At 40.0% G+C, this 20,889-nt stretch overlaps 1 protein-coding gene across 3 annotated transcripts in view; it reads right to left on the bottom strand.

The window, feature by feature from the left end:
* Positions 1-20,889, bottom strand: part of LOC5566991 (flocculation protein FLO11) — a 360,699-nt gene that overhangs the window by 308,327 nt on the left and 31,483 nt on the right. The window contains exons 2-3 of one of the 3 annotated variants that reach the window (XM_021845416.1): positions 10,934-11,077; positions 10,390-10,494 (exon numbers count right to left, since the gene is read on the bottom strand). In XM_021845416.1, coding sequence (XP_021701108.1) covers positions 10,390-10,447 — 58 coding nt within the window. In that variant the 5' untranslated portion in view covers positions 10,448-10,494; positions 10,934-11,077. Of the gene's footprint in view, positions 1-10,389; positions 11,078-20,889 lie in introns of those variants that run through there. The other 2 variants (XM_001651329.2, XM_021845415.1) reach the window with 2 other exon arrangements.

Here is a 20,889-nt window from a genome sequence, read left to right on the forward strand (position 1 = left end):
TTCACATCAATTTGTTCATTTAATCCAATAGCATCAATTTGTCCATTTAATCCAATGCTCATGCATTATCGTAATAGCGTTCGATCATTCTTTGCCTATTCTGTTCCTATATATGTTTTCAAGTTTTTGAACGACGATAATGATCTTTAGCGTATTGAGTTGCAGTAGGAAACATTGCGATTGTTATAAGCAGCTGATCGAAAGCAAACCTGCATTGCAGATTTTGAAACATTCCCAGCTTGTGGACAAATATTTGTAATTTTTCAGTTATTTAAAAGACATGACACGTTAATGCTTCCAGTGGGCATTTATGCCCTTTGAAGGAAGCATCACACTAGACAACGGACTAGCATGCAACGCCCAGTGGCACAGTCGGAAAACAGTCGTCACGAAAAGCTTACCGGCCTGAGGCGGAAATCGAATCCACACTCCCTAGCACGATGCGGCTAAATGCCTGGTGAAACTAACCGCACGGCTACGAAGCCCACAGTTTGGGGACAAAATCGCCATCCCCTTTGAGTTTTTCCAAGATTTTGTTCGTATTAATTGAAAACAATAGAATTGTTTCTCTGAGCCAACTAAAAGATAACAAAAGTTTCGGTTAATATATCAATAAGCTGTTAAAAATGTCTCACTATACCTGCATATATGCTTGACAATATGTTGCATGTATGTTCAAAGTCTTTAGTAAATATATCAGTAAAATTGAAAAATTAACGTTTCTATGAAACTTTTTTAAGTCCCATTAAAAAAGGCACAACAGACAGGAATACAACTGTTAATACAACCTATTGCTCCGGTATTTGTAGATTGCAGTATTGAATTTAAAAAATGTGTTTAGAAAATCATATATATTTTCGGCTCTGGGGGGGGGGGGGGGGTGTGTTGACCCCCAAACCCCTCCCTCACCCCTTGGTTGCGCCACTGATTCGTTATATTGTTTTTTTTTTCTTTTAATTATCAATGCTTAAGAAGCAGATTCCAGTGAATATTATCAACAAAACACCTTCGTTCCAAATGAATCCTAGTCATTATTATCTAAATTCAAATGCATTAGCAAACTGTGGATAGTTTATATAAATTATTCATCTCTAATTTCTAATTTCAACTAAACCTAATTATCGTTCCCCATACTGAAATATTTTTACACAACTCATAATAAAGCAATAAAATAATAAAAATGCTCTATTTCTCAACAAACGAGTGCTTCAGAAATCCGGATGATAGGACAATTTCGATGACACTCCAATTTTATGTCCTTATTATTATCCAGGCTATTCCATCAAGATCATTAAACGCATAATTAACTAATTAGATATCTAGTTTCACTAAAGTAAAGTATACATTTGCCTAAATAATCATATTGTACTCTTTTGAAGAAACCCAACATAAAATATGAATAAAATTAAAACGGCTGATTCTAAGTCTTGTCAACAAATGGGAAAACAATGTTTTCCAAGTAGATAAAGCATTGATTTATAATTTCATTTTTAAACTTTTAACTTGTTCATTTATAAATAAATTAATTTAAACGTGAATACAATATAATATTCACATAACTATTAAAAGCTTTATAAAACCGGTTTGATCATGAAAAGGAAATTGTTGTTTTATTTTCATATTAATGTTTTAAAGCTGAATCATCATTAAATAACTCAAGTTCAATAAGTAAAACAAACAAGTTTGATAAAAATAACTGTTTGTCATTTTTGAAAGCACATCATTTTCAACATCATTATTCAAAATGCTACGTCCACTAAGAATTCATTCCCCCCTAAAATGCTACATCATTTATGGACGACCCCTTTTGCTTCTAATTCTCAGTACATTAGTTGAGGGATGAAAAGCTAATCCAAAAACATATTTGATAAATTTCTTAGAAGACCTAAGTGGTCAGATTCACATCCCTTCCAGTAACCTTTATGGGGATGCAGAGGTAAAAACGGTCTCTAAATAGCAAACTCTACAAACCTATATTCCTTCCTCCACCTCCACTGACTGCAAGGACGTGGCCGGTGCAGTTATTGACCCAGTATAAATATAGGCACTGGATTATGCACACTGAAGAAAAATATATATGTAGTCAGTTTAAGCTAAGCTAAGGAACCAGACATAAGCCAGGTCTTGCGCATAACTCCGAATTCCGCATTCTTTATAAATATTCCTTTCTAAGAACTTTGCTCTTTTGCGAAAATATGGTCTAAATTTAGATACACAGAGCACAAATTTATTCACATACTCGCAAAATCTCTTTCAATTTGCTAAGTATTCTAGAGGTGGACGGTTGTTTGGATGTTTTGATATATTTTTGTCCAAAGCTCTTTCGAAATCCTAACCGTTCTTCTAAACTAATAGTATTTTGAAATTTCAATGGCACAAATCTCCCGATTAGAGGGTAACGTGCCTCTGAAGCCAGCCTTCCCATACAATATTTTTCAATATTTTCAAATATTTGAATAGCAACCAGATACTATTTATGTTTTCAATAGAGATGGGCAAAATGAATCAGAGTCGTTTAAAAGATCCGGATCACTCAAAAGAACGAGTGATCCGTAGCTCTCTTCTGGCGAGAGTCCAATCGATTCGTTTCTCCTATTCTCTTCGTTCGTTTCTATAACGCTTGTTCTCTGCCTTGCTTTGCACGCCACGGCACACATGCAATCGCAGTTTGCTTCAGCATTGCATCCTCAGCATACACAGCCAAACAACTCATTTTCCCCACCCACTCGCATACAGTTGGAAGAGAGATAGAGAAAAAAAAAGTGCCCACTTGAGTGGTAAAGCACATTTTGCTTCTTCTTGTTGGTTCGGGTAGGAGAAATTGGCCGAGTATATTATGAGTTTCTGGAGGGAATGTACGAAGAATGAGAGAGCGAAAGACATGGAAGCTACGACGCATGTCGTGCAGGTGCAACATGGAGTGATCCACTCTCTTTTTCCGCTTTTTTTCCGCTCTCTCTTTCTTTGCGTGCCGCTGAGCCACTGAACCGCTAAAAAAATCCAATTTATCAAAATTAGTTAGGGTTTATTCACATATTTCATAACGCCAAAAATGAAAATTTTTGACATCCACTCACACCTCTAGTCACGTTTTTTGTATGAATATACCTCAAGTTTTGTATGAGCTGGAACATCCGAAGCATACAACCGATTTGAGAGTATTTTTTAGTCCAGCTCCTTGATCTTGCTATTAAGAGGAACCGTACGACATGGTAACTCCTGCACTGGTGTTGGCTTCATATCACATCACATCAGCTGTAACATCCGAAGGACACCCATCCACCCCTTCCAGCGATATGAAATTTGTGAATGAGCCCTTATTCAGATCGGATCCGTTCACTAAAATGAGCCGTTTTGCAAATCTCTAGTTTTCAAAATTTTTGGTATCCGGGAATATATAAATTGGTTTTGTATGAACACCTGACGAATCCCATGTCAAATCGGTCAGTCACAGTACTCGACCATCTTCGATAAATTTTGTACACGTTTTTGTTATGGTAGAATAAGTATTTTTCGTAGAAAATCGATCATTTTGACTTAAGAATAACTTTTGAAAATGGCCTATAAGTTTTTACATGAAATTTATTTAAAAAATTCTCCGAACTCCGAAACTGTTTATTTTAGAGAACAAGGGTAAATGAAAAAATTGTAGTGACGTTTGTACTACAAGAGAAATATATACACTGTAAAAATAAAACCTAAATTATAAATTACACATAGACCTCATTTTAATATTTTTTTTCCATTTGCGCTAAAGAATCTCCTTAATAAACAGATGTTTGGAACGCAATTACATGATGAAAATAAATAATCAAAAAGTTTTTCTAAGAACAACTTTTGGTCGATTTTCAAATGTTGGTGCTTTGTCAGAATAAATACGTTTTGATTATACTATAAGAAGAATAATTTCAAATTCTGAATCATAATGATTATGTTGAACACTTTTCTAGAGGTAGCCATTTTCGAATTATATCAAGTTCAATACAAAAAAAAATATTATTTAAATAATGAAATAGGCCATTTTCATTGGTTACTCGAGATTCTCCATCAAGAACAATACGTTTGCGAGAGGCTATATTTCTCTCTACTTACTTGTTTTCTTGAAGGAGAATCAAATGGCCTATTTTTTTATATAATTTTTTTTTTTGCATTACACCTGCCATAATTCAAAAAAGGTTACTTCTTTATTATGGTTCAGAATAATTTCAAGATTCTTATTGTTTCATTAGAACGTATTTGTTTTGACAAATATTATTGTTTTTTATTTTATTGTTTAAGAAGAAGACGAAATAATCAAATATTTGTAGACGAAGACGAAATAGAAATATTTGTAAATATTATTGTTTTTTATTTTATTTTTAAGAAGAAGACGAAGAACCATGTTATATTAGTTCAGAGCATCGTACCATCATATTATTTCCTCTTCTCTCCTTGAAAAACATCCAAATTCCCAAAGAAGATGCAAGGATACTATACTGCCCATAAACGCATAATTGTCCCATGTGAATAGGAAATTCAGCAAACTTGGGACTGAGTGACTGTGAGAGTGACTGACTCTCTTCTGAGGGTGTAGCTTATCAGAGCGTCTGTTCTCCATGTTAGGGGCGGCTCAAAACAGCGTCTGTTCTCCATGTTAGGAGCGGCTGATCATCGTCCTAGTGCCAGCGTGGGACTCTAAACAGTGCTGTGCACGATGACCCTCCGGCGAGACAGGGGGTTGGTGCAGGCCTTACAAGCCAGCCGTAAAAATCATCAGTACAGGAAGCATACAATGTAAATTCGGACCGGAACAATCGGCATAGACCCAGGCATCGAAAACGGACTAACGATTGGAAACTCGGATCATGGAACTGTAAGTCTCTCAATTTCTTGGGAAGTACCCGCATTCTTTCCGAATTATTGAGGGTCCGCAAGTTCGACATCGTAGCGCTGCAGGAGGTTTGCTGGAAAGGGTCGACGGTACATACGTATAGGGATGGTTATATCATCTACCAGAGCTGCGGCAATAGACATGAGCTGGGCACAGCTTTTATCGTGATGGGCGAAATGCAGAGGCGCGTGATTGGGTGGTGGCCAATCGACAACAGAATGTGCAAGTTGAGGATCAATGGCCGTTTCTTCAATAGCAGCATAATCAACGTGCACAGCCCTCACCTAGCAAGTGACGATGACGATAAGGACGCTTTCTACGCGCAGCTGGAACGTGAATACGACGGCTGCCCAAGCCATGATGTCAAAATCGCTATCGGAGATCTCAACGCTCAGGTTGGCCAGGAGGAGGAATTTAGACCGATTATAGGGAAGTTCAGCGCTCACCAGCTTACGAACGAAAACGGCCTTAGACTGATTGATTTCGCCGCCTCCAAAAACATGGCCATACGTAGTACCTACTTCCAGCACAGCCTCCCGTATCGGTACACCTGGAGATCACCCCAACAGACTGAATCACAAATCGACCACGTTTTGATTGATGGAAGGCACTTCTCGGACATTATCGACGTCAGAACCTATCGCGGCGCAAACATCGATTCGGACCACTACCTTGTGACGGTTAAAGTGCGCCAACGACTCTCCGTTGTGAACAACATTCGGTACCGACGCCCGCCCCGGTACAATCTGGAGCGACTCAAGCAACCCGAAGTCGCAACTGAATACGCGCAAAGCCTTGAGGCAGCGTTGCCGGAAGAAGGAGAGCTCACCGAAGCCCCTCTTGAGGACTGCTGGAGTAGACTCAAAGCAGCCATAAACAACGCAGCAGAAGGTGCCATTGGGTTCGTTGAAGCAAATCGACGGAACGGTTGGTTCGACGAGGAGTGTCAGACGGTTTTGGACGAGAAGAATGAAGCACGGGCGATGATGCTGCAGCAAGGCACCCGTCAAAACGTGGAACGATACAAACAGAAGTGAAGACAGCAAACCCATCTATTCCGGGATAAAAAGCGCCGCCTGGAAGAGTTGGAGTGCGAAGAGATGGAGCAGTTGTATCGTTCTCAAGAAACACGAAAGTTCTACAAGAAACTAAATGCATCCCGCAAAGGCTTTGTGCCGCGAGCCGAAATGTGCCGGGATAAGGATGGAGGTAACGTGAGGTGATTGAAAGGTGGAAGCAGCACTACGATGAACACCTAAACGGCGCAGAGGAGGAAGATCAAGACAGCAGGAGGAATGGCTTCATCAGTACGGCGGATGAGGGAGACGTGCCAACTCCCACAAAAGGTGAAGTTAAGGATGCTATCAAACAGCTCAAGAACAACAAAGCAGCTGGAAAGGATGGTATTGGAGCGGAACTTATTAAAATGGGCCCGGACAGGTTGGCCACTTGTCTGCACCGATTGATAGCCAGGATCTGGGATACAGAACAGCTACCGGAGGAGTGGAAGGAGGGAATAATATACCCAATATACAAAAAGGGTGGCAAGTTAGAATGTGAGAACTATCGAGCGATCACCATTCTTAATGCAGCCTATAAAGTGCTTTCCCAGATCATCTTCCGCCGTCTATCGCCACTGGCAAGCAGATTTGTTGGAAGTTATCAAGCCGGATTTGTGGACGGGCGATCGACGACAGACCAAATTTTTATGTTGCGGCAGATCCTCCAAAAGTGTCGCGAATATCAAGTCCCTACGCACCACCTATTCATCGTTTTCAAAGCGGCCTATGATACCATCGACCGCAAAGAGCTATGGAAGATTATGGACGAGAATGGTTTTCCCGAGAAACTGATTAGACTGATCAAAGCTACGATGGATAGTGTACAGTGCTGTGTGAAGATATCGGGTGCTTTATCGGACCCGTTTGAAACACGCAAAGGACTTCGACAAGGCGATGGTCTTTCCTGCCTCCTGTTCAATATTGCGCTAAAAGGTGTTATGAAACGGGCGGCCTTCAACATGCGGGGCACGATCTTCAATGAATCCAGCCAGTTCATTTGTTTCGCTGACGACGTGGACATTGTCGGAAGAACGTTCCAGGTGGTTGCTGAACAGTATACCAGGCTGAAACGTGAAGCAGATCGGGTTGGATTGAAGGTAAATACGTCGAAGACGAAATATCTGCTGGCTGGAGGAACCGAGCGCGATAGAGCTCGCATAGGCAGACGCGTGACGATCGACGGGGATGAGTTCGAGGTGGTGGACGAATTCGTCTACCTCGGATCATTGATAACGTCGGATAACAACTGCAGCAGAGAAATCATCGCCGTATCATCGCCGGAGGTCGTGCTTACTATGGACTCCACAAGACCATGCGGTCTGATAAACTTCACTTCCGTACTAAGTGTACCATGTACAAGACGCTAATAAGACCGGTAGTCCTCTACGGGCATGAGACGTGGACAATGCTCGAAGAGGACCTGCAAGCGCTAGGAGTTTTTGAACGACGTGTGCTTAGGACGATCTTCGGTGGAGTATGTGAGAACGGCGTATGGAGGAGAAGAATGAACCACGAGCTTGCGCAACTCTACGGTGAACCCAGTATCACGAAAGTCGCCAAAGCTGGAAGGGTACGATGGGCGGGACACGTTGTGAGAATGTCGGACAACAATCCCGCAAAAATGGTGTTAAACTCAAATCCGGCCGGTACAAGACGAAGGGGAGCGCAACGAGCTAGGTGGTTTGACCAAGTGAAGCAGGATCTTGGAAGTGTGGGGCAATCGAGGAATTGGAGGTTAGCAGCCATGGACCGAGTTAGTTGGCGTAACATTGTGGCGCAGTTCATGTCTTGAAGGACGTAGAGCCAGCAAAAGTAAAGTAAAAATAAGGGACTGACATGCATTTATGGGCAGTATATCTTTCGAATGGTAGGTTCAGAATTGGTCGGCGTTAAGTCAGAGTGGACCATATGACATTTTTAATATTTTGTGAAAAATGGGGTTAAGGGCCAACGCTTTGCAAAATTTTAACTAGTTAAAATTTTGGTTCAATATTTCTACACATCTTTGTGTTGCTTTCAAACAATATAATGTGAAGTGATAATCATTAGAAATCATAATTCAAACCTATGATAGAACGATTTTTTGATAGACTATGTGTACTTGGTCCACTCTGACTGAACAATTTCAAGGAAAATAACAATCCTTTCACGCTGGCATGGTCAAACTGGGTGCATATCTCAAAGATTAACAGATTGTCAAGACCCTTCGACACCAGTATCGTAAATTCTTCAATAATCCATATCGTCAATCCCGAAATCATTGGGATTATGATAACTTGAAAATTAAGGTTTTGCTGGGTCGGGCATTGAAGACCAGAAATATTCAAATATGTGTTCAGTCAGAGTGGACCAAGTGAAAAGTACCAGTCAAAATTTACTGGTCCAATAAACGGGTTCTAGGACATTCCATACATTCATCGTAGAACTACCATAAGCTTCTATCGGACTCTGAAATTGACAAACAAAATGCAATAATCAATCAGTTTATTGCATTTCAACACTAGGTCCGCTCTGTCTGCACAGAAATCGTTGCAATTTCTGATCACCCATCCAAATATGGTAAATGGTCAAAAATCAAAATCAAATGCATCTAATTAAGTAATATTTATAAATTATTTTTTCTTTAATAACGGTTAAAAGGACACCGTGTATCTCAATGGGGACCGGACTTAAAAGGTGTGTGTGGCAACATTATCAATTGTTCCAATTTCTCGCCTTTTATCGCGGCTATGGAAGCGCCATTACTAATCATTTCTATTATTATCGGGCGACTCTTGAATACCACAAGCGAAGCTGGACCCGATTCCAAGAGGGCTAGTTTTAAGCGTGGATTGAACAGGTGTGGAATGGGAACGGAAACTGATGTCGCGCCGTTTGTCCAGTTCGAGTTGTAAAACAACGGGTTGCACAGCTTCGGTGATTGAAAACCGGCGAAAATTAAGACATTACCACTTGATTAGTCTTTTACGACGATGCGTTGCAATTTGGGACACCATTGTAATCGAATAAATGGCTGAAAATTGTTTTAACGCGCCTCGTTCGACGACTGGGTTAATTAACTTCTTCTGTGAGATGGTGAGGTGTTGAAGAGAATTCGGGCGATGGGATTTCTAGCGACATGGCAATGCTCGTGATCTGCGTAGCTTTTAATTTGATGGATGATTGAACGGAAAATCAAACGAAGCTATGCAGGTTTGAGAAACCATTCATGGAGATTATGCAGAAGAAATTTCTTATTTCATCTTGGGCCATTAAAACACGTTTTGGAAATTCCTAGTTTATAGTTTGGTAAGGCTAGTAGTCCTGTTTGGTAAGGCTATCTCAGATATCTCAGTTACGAAATAAAAGGACGTCAATAATTTCTTCCAACAAGTGTCTAGAGAGAAAGACCATACCTTAGAGATGCTCAATGAAGCCCGTCGTTTCATTTCCATATTGCGTTATGCGTTTTACACAGTGTACTCTGTGCTTTTTCGCCATTGCCGACTTCCAATGGATACCAATATGTTTCTGAGAATGAAAAAAGTTTAATCCTGCATAGTTTGAGTAATGGCTACAGTTAGGATAGTTCATGGGACCTTCCTTAGCCGAGTGGTTAGAGTTCGCGGCTACAAAGCAAAGCCATTCTGAAGGTGCCAGGGTTCGATTTCCGGTCGGTCCAGGATCTTTTCGTAATGGAAACTTCTTTGACTTAGAGCATAGAGTATCGTTGTACATGCCACACGATATACGAATGCGAAAATGGCAAATTTGTCAAAAAAAAGTTCTAAGTTAATAACTGTGAAAGTGCTCATTGAACACTGAGAAGCTGACAAGCAGGCTCTGTCCCAATGAGGACGTTATGCCAAGAAAATGAAATGAAATAGGATACTTCATGTCAATCATCAGAATTAATCTTTGTAGACTCATGCAAATTTGTACAACCCAAAGGGCGCTAGGTCAAGTACTTTACTTTAGCAAGCGGGACTTCTATCAAGACCCAGTTTTTTTGTTACTTTCTGCAAACATGAAACGGTAAACTCGCGTGCAGTCTTCGCATTTAAGGTATCCCCCAACTGCTGCGACTACCAGTTGCGGCCAAATTCTATGGATACACACCGTCCATTGAAAATTAAAGTTACTTGGAAGAGTCAGTTGATACTACAACATCATCTGTATGGACTACACGAGGGATTTTGTTGAACTCTGATTATTTTAGACTCAGGAAACAATGTTGACGATGTATGTACAAACGCCGTTTCACTGGATCAGAGACGAACTCATGATGGAAATTCGAGTTTTACGTCTTTTTGACTCTGAGATTAATGTGATTGATGAGGTAGATTACATCATTTTTGTGATATTCCTCTAAAAAGTTTTTTCAATATAAAGAGATTGGTATTGCGACATTGCATTATTATTAAAACTTGTTAACTTGTTGACATATTGTAACAATTAGAACCACTTGATGACACCTACCTGAATAACACCAAGCTGGCCATACTACGGATGTCTCCGACGAGTCCACTTCCCTCATGATCTCATCGGGGATACCTTGAACAACACACCGCTCATTCTACAAATCTACAGAAAAAAAAACTATCTCTCACTGGACTGATAAAGCCAATCGTAGCGCGCAAATCGTCTCACTTGACAGCTTTTAATCCAGTGATAAAATTTCGAAACAAATCGCCCTCAACAATACACTCTTCTGATTGGTGTACCCTTTGACTGACTCTTGGACAGCTAAAACCGGGCCAGGGACTGTCACGAGGACGGAAGAAGGTTCACTCAAATTGCTATAAGTAGTAGCTGCCCTAGTAGGTACGTGACTTCGATATAGGTAATTAGTTTTCTTCCGACACACGAGGCACCAAGTGTACAAATACGCGAAGAAATAGCGCGCTACTTCAGTGCACCAACTAACTGACACTTTGGAGCCGCGGAAAGGTGAAGTTCTCTTATCAGTTGCTTTGGGTAAACAAGACACACTTTTATCACTGGCGGAGGGTTTGCTTCTAACCTTTTGATTTGAATTCTTTTCGCTGGGAGCAAAACTATCCGGAGGTGATGAAGGTTTTTACTGCTTCTTCTTCTTGGGCTTTTTCTACTGAACGTGGTCGTGATGAAGAATGCGGTTCACAATCGGATGACTTCGAAGCACGTTCTGTGGAAGAAAAATAAAGAGATAATTTGTTAGGGAAATCTCGCGAATTTGGAAGAAATTACAATTAGATGACTACTAGTTTAAGGAATGGAAATGTTTCTTTAAAGATGTCTCTTTGAAAACCTTTAAAAATCCTTTTATCCTTTCTTTCAGAGATTTTTTAAAAATGATTTAACAATACCTACTCCAATAATCTAAGAGTTTCTCATAGGTCACCAAAAGCTGCACAGATATCAATATTAATATTTATCCAAGGTTTTCTTTAGGAATTCCTTTAAAATGGCAACATTAATTTCACAGAAGCCCAGATAACCTTAACGGTAAACGCACAGCTTTTGAAGAAGACCAAGCTGAGGGTCGTAGTTTTCAATTCCCACCTGTCGAGGACATGTTCGTAAAGGAAATTTTATCGACTTTCCAGGACATAGAGTATCGTCGAACCTGTCAAACGATATACACATTTAAAAATAACCAATTGGCAAAGATAGCTCTCAGTTAATAACAGTGGAAAGTTCATAAGAGCATTTCGTGGACTCGATTTTTTTTCAAGAAATTTATCATAACGCAATTATTTTATGTAAGTGCTGGAAATATAATTGAAAATTTCAGACACAATATCAATTCTATGGATATTGATTTGATAAGATTCCCATAGATCAGTCAACTTCGTCATCAAATATTTTTCAAACACTATCTAATCCGCAACCCTTACCCATCCGATCGCCAGATAATACCGGTTGTCGGTTTATATGTCCCACACGTACGTACACGTTCTAAGTAGGTATGACGACCGCCCCGTCCATCGTTCGGAAAGGTTGATCTGTTTGCTCTTTTATTTATAAAATGTCAGTAAAGATCAACTGGCACACAACGACGACAACGTCGAAAGGAAAGAATACCGAAAGACAAACATCTCCCAACCGGACGGCGGCAGCGGCGGCGTCGTCCATTCCACGCTGCTCAACCAAAGAAGCCTCGGTCAAGTTTCGGCGATGAACATCCAAGAACAACAACGATCATCATCGCGAACGTCATAATGCAATAGGCGAGAAATCTGACCGGAGTGGTGCACAGTAGGGTGGCCCATAGTAATCAAGCTGCAAAAATTGTTGGACTTCCCGAAGCTACTATGAAGAATTCAGTGGAATCCGTCTACTTCATGGAGAAAATCGATCAAACATATGGGAAAAACTGTTCCTACTACATTGTTGGCCATAGTTGTTGTTGTAGATGAAATTCTTTCGTTAGAGATTTTAAGTTTCTCCTATCAACAAAGAAGAGACTGCATCAAGTTTTTTTGTTAACAAACAAAGAAACTAAAATTCGGTATAATCCCAGAGTGGAAGGGGGAAGCTCCACAGAAAAAGCTTGTAATCCAAAATTTCTATCATTTTGCATCCGAGGTATCTATCGACAGTGTCAAACAAATTGAGTTGAAATTTTGAGAGAGCGTTTTTCTTACCTTAAAGCTCATATCTAGGGGGTGCCCCGTTGAGTTTTACAACTTTTTTGTTTAAGGGCCAGTCTATTCGACACTAAACCAAAATGTATTCTTCAACAATCTTCTCTAAGAACGATACTCTACTGTTTTTTTTTTTCAAACTATGGCCCTAAATAATGCAGTAAAATCGACTAATGTATATAAAACTCGCATAATAATGAACGCACTATATCTTCTTCTTCTTGGCATTACGTCCTCATATGGGAAAGAGCCTGCTTCTCAGCTTAGTGGTCAATGAGCACTTCCACAGTTAGAGTAAAGTGGGGCAAAAGTTCGAGTGGGGCAAGAGTTTTTTTTTAATTTCCAGCTCAATTGAAAACAAAACTTATAAATGGCATGATAGCTCAAATGCTATTCAAGTAAGAGACTTTCACTCCAAATATCATAAAAATCGATTGAGACTTGGAAAAGTTATGGCTATTTGTTGTTTTTCGACATGAATATTGTAATTTTTGGTCAAATTTTCGTTGCTTGACACCAAATAACGATAATATCTGTTTCAATATTTTATGTAACGGCGTTTCTAGGCATATCATAAGGATGCTTTGATTATTAATTTTGTATTAATTTTTGCATAAATGATGTGAAACAATTTTTGGCCCATAGTGGGGCAAAAGTTCAAATCAGCGAGGCAAAAGTTCGACCCATGTATAAACTCACGGAAAAAAATGCAAATTTCCTAAAACCCACATATTGTCTCCAAATTTCGCGAAATTTGCCTGATCGTGCGAAAAATGTCCCCAAAGTTTTAAATTTTCACTTAGTTTTGCGAAAAACTACTATTTTTGGGTATATTACAATTAACCTTGTTTTGGGCATTTTTTTGGTGGAATTTACTGAGTATTTTTTGGCAAGCATAAGTTTACGGCTGATATAAAGTATGCCTGTCATAAAAGTGCGCATCGTACCTTCGTGCTGTGCGTACACGAATTCTCTCTGCTCTTGGAAGTTTTCTTAAAAACTACCTAAAGCAATAAAACAGTACTTTTCAGTGCTACACAAACAGTACTTTTCAGTGCTAAAATTAAAAACGGTACTTTTCAGTGCTACTTAAACAGTACTTTTCAGTACTATTTTTTCTACTATTGATCCCTTTACGATCCTTGTTTGGACCCGTGCCTTCGATTTTTCGTTGGACCCGTTGGCGAAAGCTAGCGGTGGTAATCCTTCTTGGACACCGTCTAGGGAAAAAACCTCTCGAAGGTCACGTCTTTCTCGTTTATTAACTAAACATGGTATCAACAACTAACAAAAGGAAGGGTGAATCTCTGAATTCACTACTTCCTTCCAAAAAAGTGGGTTTTAAAACTGTCACTACACGTGGCAAGAATGGAAGAAAGGACGCTTCCCCGGAATGCGAAGTTTCTTCCAAGGGTGAAATGAATAATTGTATTGAAATGAGCAATCAGTTCGATGCTCTAGACAAATTTTCCGAACACCAAATCGAAGCAGCCTCTAGCCCAGGCTCTTTGATTCAAGTGAGGAAGCAAAGAGTGCCGCCTATCGTGGTCAGTTGTTCCGAATTTGGGGGATTTAGGCAGGAGATCTTGAACTCCATTAGGGGAATCAAGGTTTCCTTCCAAATCGCAAAGAAAGGAGATTGTCGCGTTTTGCCGGAAACTCTTAAAGATCGCGAACTTCTTCTCAGATATCTTGAAGAGAAGAAGCACAAATTTTTTACTTATGACGACAAAACTGAACGTTTGTTCAAAGTCGTCTTGAAAGGTCTCTCAAGTGACTATAAGTCACCTGAAGAGATCAAAAATGGAATAAATGATTTACTTGGATTTTCCCCAGTCCAAGTAATCATTATGAAAAAGAGAACCCAATCTGGCATTGTTCGGAAAGGGCTTTCTCAAGAATATTATTTAGTTCACTTTAACAAAAAAGAACTAAATAATATTAAAGCTTTAGAAAAAGCTAAACTTATGTTCGATGTCCGTGTGACGTGGGAACATTTCCAGAAACCTGGAGGAAATTACCAGAACCCCACTCAGTGCCGTCGGTGCCAAAAGTGGGGTCATGGTACAAAAAATTGTCGCATGGATGCTAAATGCATGATTTGCGGAGGTTCTTCTCACGCTAAGGACGACTGTCCTGTGAAAGAAGATACCAGAAAATTTCAATGCGCCAATTGCAAGGGCCCTCACAAAGCTAACTTTTGGGAATGCATTTCACGCAAAAGAGTCGTTGAGGCTCGTGCCAAGCAGATGAAGGATAATATCCGTTACGATAACGGTCGTTTCCGGAATTTGCCTGGTAGAGTATCGAACAATGCTCATTTTTCAGTTAACGATCGCTTGATTAGGAATCATACCCACCAGGAAGATCATAATCATGCTCATTCACAAACAAATTTTAATCCGTCGGGTAGCCGTTCGAATCTTTCAATTTCGAATGTATCTACCCACGGTAAATCCTTTGCCGATATCGTAGCAGGTAATTTGAACTCTTCCCCTGTTCGTTCCATGAGTACCCATTCTACTTGTTTCAAATCAAATGGAAAAAACCCTACCGCCACAGGTAACTCCTACCCCGCTTCTTCGTCTACCGAAAATTCCAATGGGAAATCATCAGATGATATGTCTGCCTCTGATTTTAATTTTCTAACTGAACAATTGAATCTAATGATTGATGCAATGTTCAAAGCCACCACTATGACTGAAGCAGTCCAAGTAGGTGTAAATAATAATTTAAATATTTTAAATTGGAATGCTCGTTCTCTGAATGGTAAAGAGGACGAGCTGTTTAATTTTCTTACAGCTAATAACGTGCATATAGCATTTATTACCGAAACTTATTTAAAACCTGGATCCAAATTTAAAAAAGATCCTAACTTTTTTGTTTATCGTAATGATCGACTTGATGGGGCATGTGGGGGAGTTGCAATCATCATTCATAGGCGTATAAAACATCAACTGTTTTCGTCATTTGAAACTAAAGTTTTTGAAACTTTAGGTGTTTCTGTTGAAACACAGTTTGGTAAATATACTTTCATAGCTGCCTATTTGCCTTTTCAATGCTCTGGACAGCAAGTTAATTGGCTTCAAACTGACTTGCGAAAATTAACTCGCAATAAGTCAAAATTTTTTGTCATTGGTGACTTTAATGCCAAACATCGGTCATGGAATAATTCTCAAAGTAATTCCAACGGCAGAATTTTATTTGATGAGTGCTCTTCAGGATATTTCTCAATTCAATACCCTGATAGCCCCACATGTTTTTCCTCTTCTAGAAATCCATCTACGATTGATTTGGTCTTAACCGACTCTAGTCATCTTTGTAGCCAATTAGTTACTCATGCTGATTTTGATTCTGATCATGTCCCTGTTACATTTCAAATATCGCATGAAGCGATTCTCAATCCTATCAGCTCCACTTTCAATTATTTACGAGCCGACTGGAATATATATGAAACGTATGTTGACTCTAATCTTGATGTTAACATTTCTTTAGAAACTAAAATTGATATTGACAATGCTCTTGAAGCTTTAACAAATTCCATGGTTGAAGCCAGAAACATTGCAATTCCAAAATGTGAAGTAAAATTTGAATCCGTGATTATAGACGATGATCTTAAACTCTTGATCCGTCTTAAAAACGTGAGGAGAAGGCAATTTCAACGCACTCGTGATCCTGCTATGAAAATTATATGGCAGGATTTGCAGAAAGAAATCAAGAAACGTTTTGCAGATTTAAGAAACAAAAATTTTGAAAATAAAATTTCTCAATTGGACCCCGGCTCTAAGCCCTTTTGGAAATTATCTAAAATCTTGAAAAAACCTCAGAAGCCTATACCGGCATTGAAAGAGGAAAACAAATTATTACTAACTAATTGCGAAAAAGCTCAAAAACTTGCTATGCAGTTTGAAAGTGCGCACAATTTTAATCTAGGACTTACTAGTCCAATTGAAAATGAAGTTACTCAGGAGTTCGAAAATATTCTCAATCAAGAGAACGTTTTCGAAAATGCCTGGGTGACTGATTTGGAAGAAGTGAGAACTATTATTAAAAAATTCAAAAATATGAAAGCTCCTGGCGATGATGGAATTTTCTACATCCTCATCAAGAAACTTCCAGAAAGTAGCTTATCATTTCTAGTTGATATATTTAACAAATGTTTTCAATTAGCGTATTTTCCTGACAAATGGAAAAATGCTAAGGTTGTTCCAATTTTAAAACCAGACAAAAATCCTGCAGAATCTTCTAGCTATCGTCCAATCAGTTTGCTTTCCTCCATCAGTAAACTTTTTGAAAAGGTTATTTTGAACAGAATGATGGCCCACATCAACGAGAATTCAATTTTTGCCAATGAACAGTTCGGATTCCGCCATGGACATTCGACCACTCATCAACTTTTACGTGTAACAAATTTGATCCGTTCCAACAAATCTGAAGGCTACTCTACTGGTCTTGCTCTTCTAGACATAGAAAAAGCATTCGACAGTGTTTGGCATGAAGGTTTGATTGTAAAATTGAAAAATTTTAATTTTCCAACATACATTGTTAGAATAATTCAAAGTTATCTGTCAAATCGTACACTTCAGGTTAATTATCAGAACTCCAGATCTGAAAGACTTCCTGTAAGAGCTGGTGTTCCCCAAGGCAGCATTTTGGGACCAATATTATACAATATTTTCACATCTGACTTACCTGAGTTACCTCAGGGATGTCAAAAATCTTTGTTTGCGGATGACACAGGCCTCTCCGCCAAAGGACGAAGCCTGCGTGTCATCTGTAGTCGATTGCAAAAAAGTTTGGATATTTTTTCTTCATACTTGCAAAAATGGAAGATTTCTCCTAATGCTTCCAAAACTCAACTAATAATATTCCCACATAAACCAAAAGCTCTTTATTTGAAACCTTCAAGTAGACATGTTGTCACGATGAGAGGGGTTCCAATAAATTGGTCAGATGAAGTTAAGTATCTAGGGCTCATGCTAGATAAGAATTTAACTTTCAAAAATCACATTGAGGGCATTCAAGCCAAATGTAACAAATATGTAAAATGTCTCTATCCCCTTATTAATAGAAAATCAAAACTTTGTCTTAAGAACAAGCTTTTGATATTCAAACAAATTTTCAGGCCAGCCATGTTGTATGCTGTACCAATATGGACTAGCTGTTGTAATACCAGGAAGAAAGCTCTGCAGAGAATTCAAAATAAAATTTTGAAAATGATTCTGAGGCTTCCTCCCTGGTATAGTACCAATGAGTTACATAGGATATCCAATGTTGAAACATTGGAACAAATGTCAAATAAAATAATCAATAATTTCAGGCAAAAATCGTTACAATCTTCTATTGCCACGATTAATGCGTTATATGTTTAGGTTAAGTTAGGTTAAGTATATTAAAAACTTTTTTTTTTCTCTTATAAGCAGGTGAAATCAACTCACCTGTAAAAAATCTGAACTGCTACGGCAAATGAAATGTAATATGTTGTTAACAAAATGTTAATAAAATCTTAGATTTGTTTTACCAAATTAGGATGATAGTGTTGTCTAATAACACAGAACACCTAGATATAAGAAATAATGAATGTAATGTTTGGAATGATACTAATAAAGAAATTAAAAAAAAAAAAAATGCCTGTCATAAAAGTATCAATATTTGTTTTAGCCAGCGAGCTTTTGCCCCACACTAGATTCGAATTCTTGCACCATCTGTGGGGCAAAAGTATGTTTAAGACAGTCAATTTTAGAAGTGTTATAACTAAAAATGGGTAAATATTTTGACACAAGTATGTACAGCAAAATTATAGCCAATATGTTGAAGGTTCACTGTATGGTATTTATTTTGTTTCAACTGCTATTATTTGTCTGGAAGCTTTGATGATATCACTAAGGTCCAACTTTTGCCCCACCTTACTCTATCAACTTCTAGGTGGAATCTAGGTAGATACGTGTTCCCTAGCGCCAATGAAAACCACCAGTTGGCTTGAACGTGTCCTAGATCCTGTTTACCGGTTTTCAGTCAGCCCAATGGGAGGTTGATTAGAACTTGGCGGGGTTCTATGCAGGGCTCTTGAACTCCTACAAAAAACCATAGGTCCGCAAGCACGTCTCCGAACAGGCGACCCGTACCGCTTTCAATGTACTTTTGCCCTTCACCTGGAGCGCCACCCGGCGCATTAGGATCCAGGCCAGCGAGATCCTTATTATGGAAAACTTGCAGCATAAGAATATGTACACGACAACGTATCACGCATTGGAACTACGCTACAGAGCTGACAGCCATGTTATTCAACACCCTTAGTAAGGATGGATGCCACGGCGAATGGGTTGATGGTACGGTTACCCGCGTCCCGTTAAAACCTTGCCAGGCCTACAAGTACTTTCTAAACCCGCCAACTTAGATAGTGGAAGTAAGCTCAGTTGAACCTTTCCTGACTTGCGCCGATCTGGCTCTGCGCTCGGAACCCCATAAGGGGCCGGGTGAACCCTAGCATAGCGTTACTGCTTGCAAACATCACCATGAATTCACGAAGGCGACTATTTACGACGGGCGAAATATAGCGGCTTAGAGAAGGACCCACTAAAATGGAAACTTTCCAAAACGATGCCAATAATAATTAAAATGGAGTTCAACACAGCAGAAGTCGAGGACGCGAGCGCGTTCCAGAAATAGGTAAGGTGCTACGATCGCCGGTGCTTACCACGGAGAATATACCGACGTATAGCAGTAGCTGGAAGCAATGTGAGACACAAGGACTACAAGGAGGATTAGGGATTCAGAATCCAGTGTACACACCGAAATCGAGCAATAAAACTGCTCAAGGAGGGCAAAAATCTCAAAACTCGAGGTTGACGGAGGTGCAGAATAAGGTCGATGAACTCATCCAATTCGTCAAGGACCGGCACAATGTGCATACCGCGATCAAGAGCAGGCTGACGAGCACCAACTCCTCTGTCAACGCTGCCATGAACAAGCAAAAAGCGCTGGGAGCAGAGCTTGCCGAAAAGGCACTGAAAAAAGCTACGGAGCAAGCAGCGGCTGACAAGTTTAGGACCCCGAAGGTACGAGGCAACAAACCTACGAAGAAGCGAGACAGAGGGTAACCAGGAAAAGAACAAGACCCAAAAAAGCAGCGCAACAAGCAAGTAAAAGGTGCGCCGGAAAAGGACGGGAACGCGGACGGATGGAAACCCTTCGTCAACGCTAAAGATAAAAAAGAAACAGATAAAAAAGATTGAGAAGAAAAAGGACGGGAAGAAGAAAGCGAATAGACGCCCGCAGCATGAGTGGTCGAAAGGGGATGCCATACTTGTTAAGGCAAACGACCGAACTACGTACGAAAAGTCGAACCTGAAGGACCTCGAAAAAAACGTGGTTAGAACGCAGCGCATCCGGAAAGGGGAAATGCTGTTTGAGCTGAAGAGAGACCAATTGATCAATAGCTCAGCGTATCAGAAGCTAGTTGTGAAATATTTGGCAAACGAGGCGGACGTAAGAGCACTTAATCAGGAAGCAGTTGTTGAGTGCAGATATCTGGACGAGATAACAACCGTGGACGAGGTGAGTTAGAAGTTGCGTAAGCAATGTAGCCTTGGTTTAGGCACACTGTCAGCGACAATTCGGGTAACAAACTGGTGAAGAAAGGCAAGATAAGAAGGCTGGTCAAAATGCCCTCTGTGACTCGTCACACGAGCAGATAGGTCACAGATCCGATGCTTGCATGGACTTCAGACAGCCGGCAGCAAGCTGTATAGATCCAGACAGAACCGAACTGTGCAGGAAATGTGGAGGAACAGGTCACTTTGGGAAAGACTGCAAGAATTGAGCAGGGTGCTTGCTCTGCTCACCGGAGGAAGGAAACACCCATTCGACGGGCAGCTTCAATTGCTGTGCGTACCAAAAGGCTATCGCAGCCCAACAGTAACGGAGATAACGCAGATCAGCCTGAATCATTGCAACATCGCACAGCAACTGTTTTGGCAGTCAGTAACAGAAATTAAGAGCGACGTTGCGAAAATAGCCGAACCGTATCGGGAACCACTCAATAACGCCAATTGAGTGGAGGATAGCACAGGCGCAGCGGCGCTAAAAGTGACGGGTAGGTTTCCTGTCCAGAAAGCGGTTGCCAGCTCAAACGCGGGTTTCGTGATCGCCAAAATCAACGGAATCTACTTTTGCAGCTGCTACGCGCCTAGTGGGTGGATGTTGGTCGGAAACCAGTGCTGATTGGAAGTGACTTCAATTCATGGGTCGTGTGGTAGTAGGGTAACCAATGCCAGAGGTTACAGCATACTGGATGCTCTAGCAAAGCTAGATGTACGATTGTGCAACAAAAGCACCTTTAGGACATATC

This window comes from Aedes aegypti, chromosome 2 (genome assembly GCF_002204515.2).
Source record: "Aedes aegypti strain LVP_AGWG chromosome 2, AaegL5.0 Primary Assembly, whole genome shotgun sequence".
NCBI lineage: Eukaryota > Metazoa > Arthropoda > Insecta > Diptera > Culicidae > Aedes > Aedes aegypti.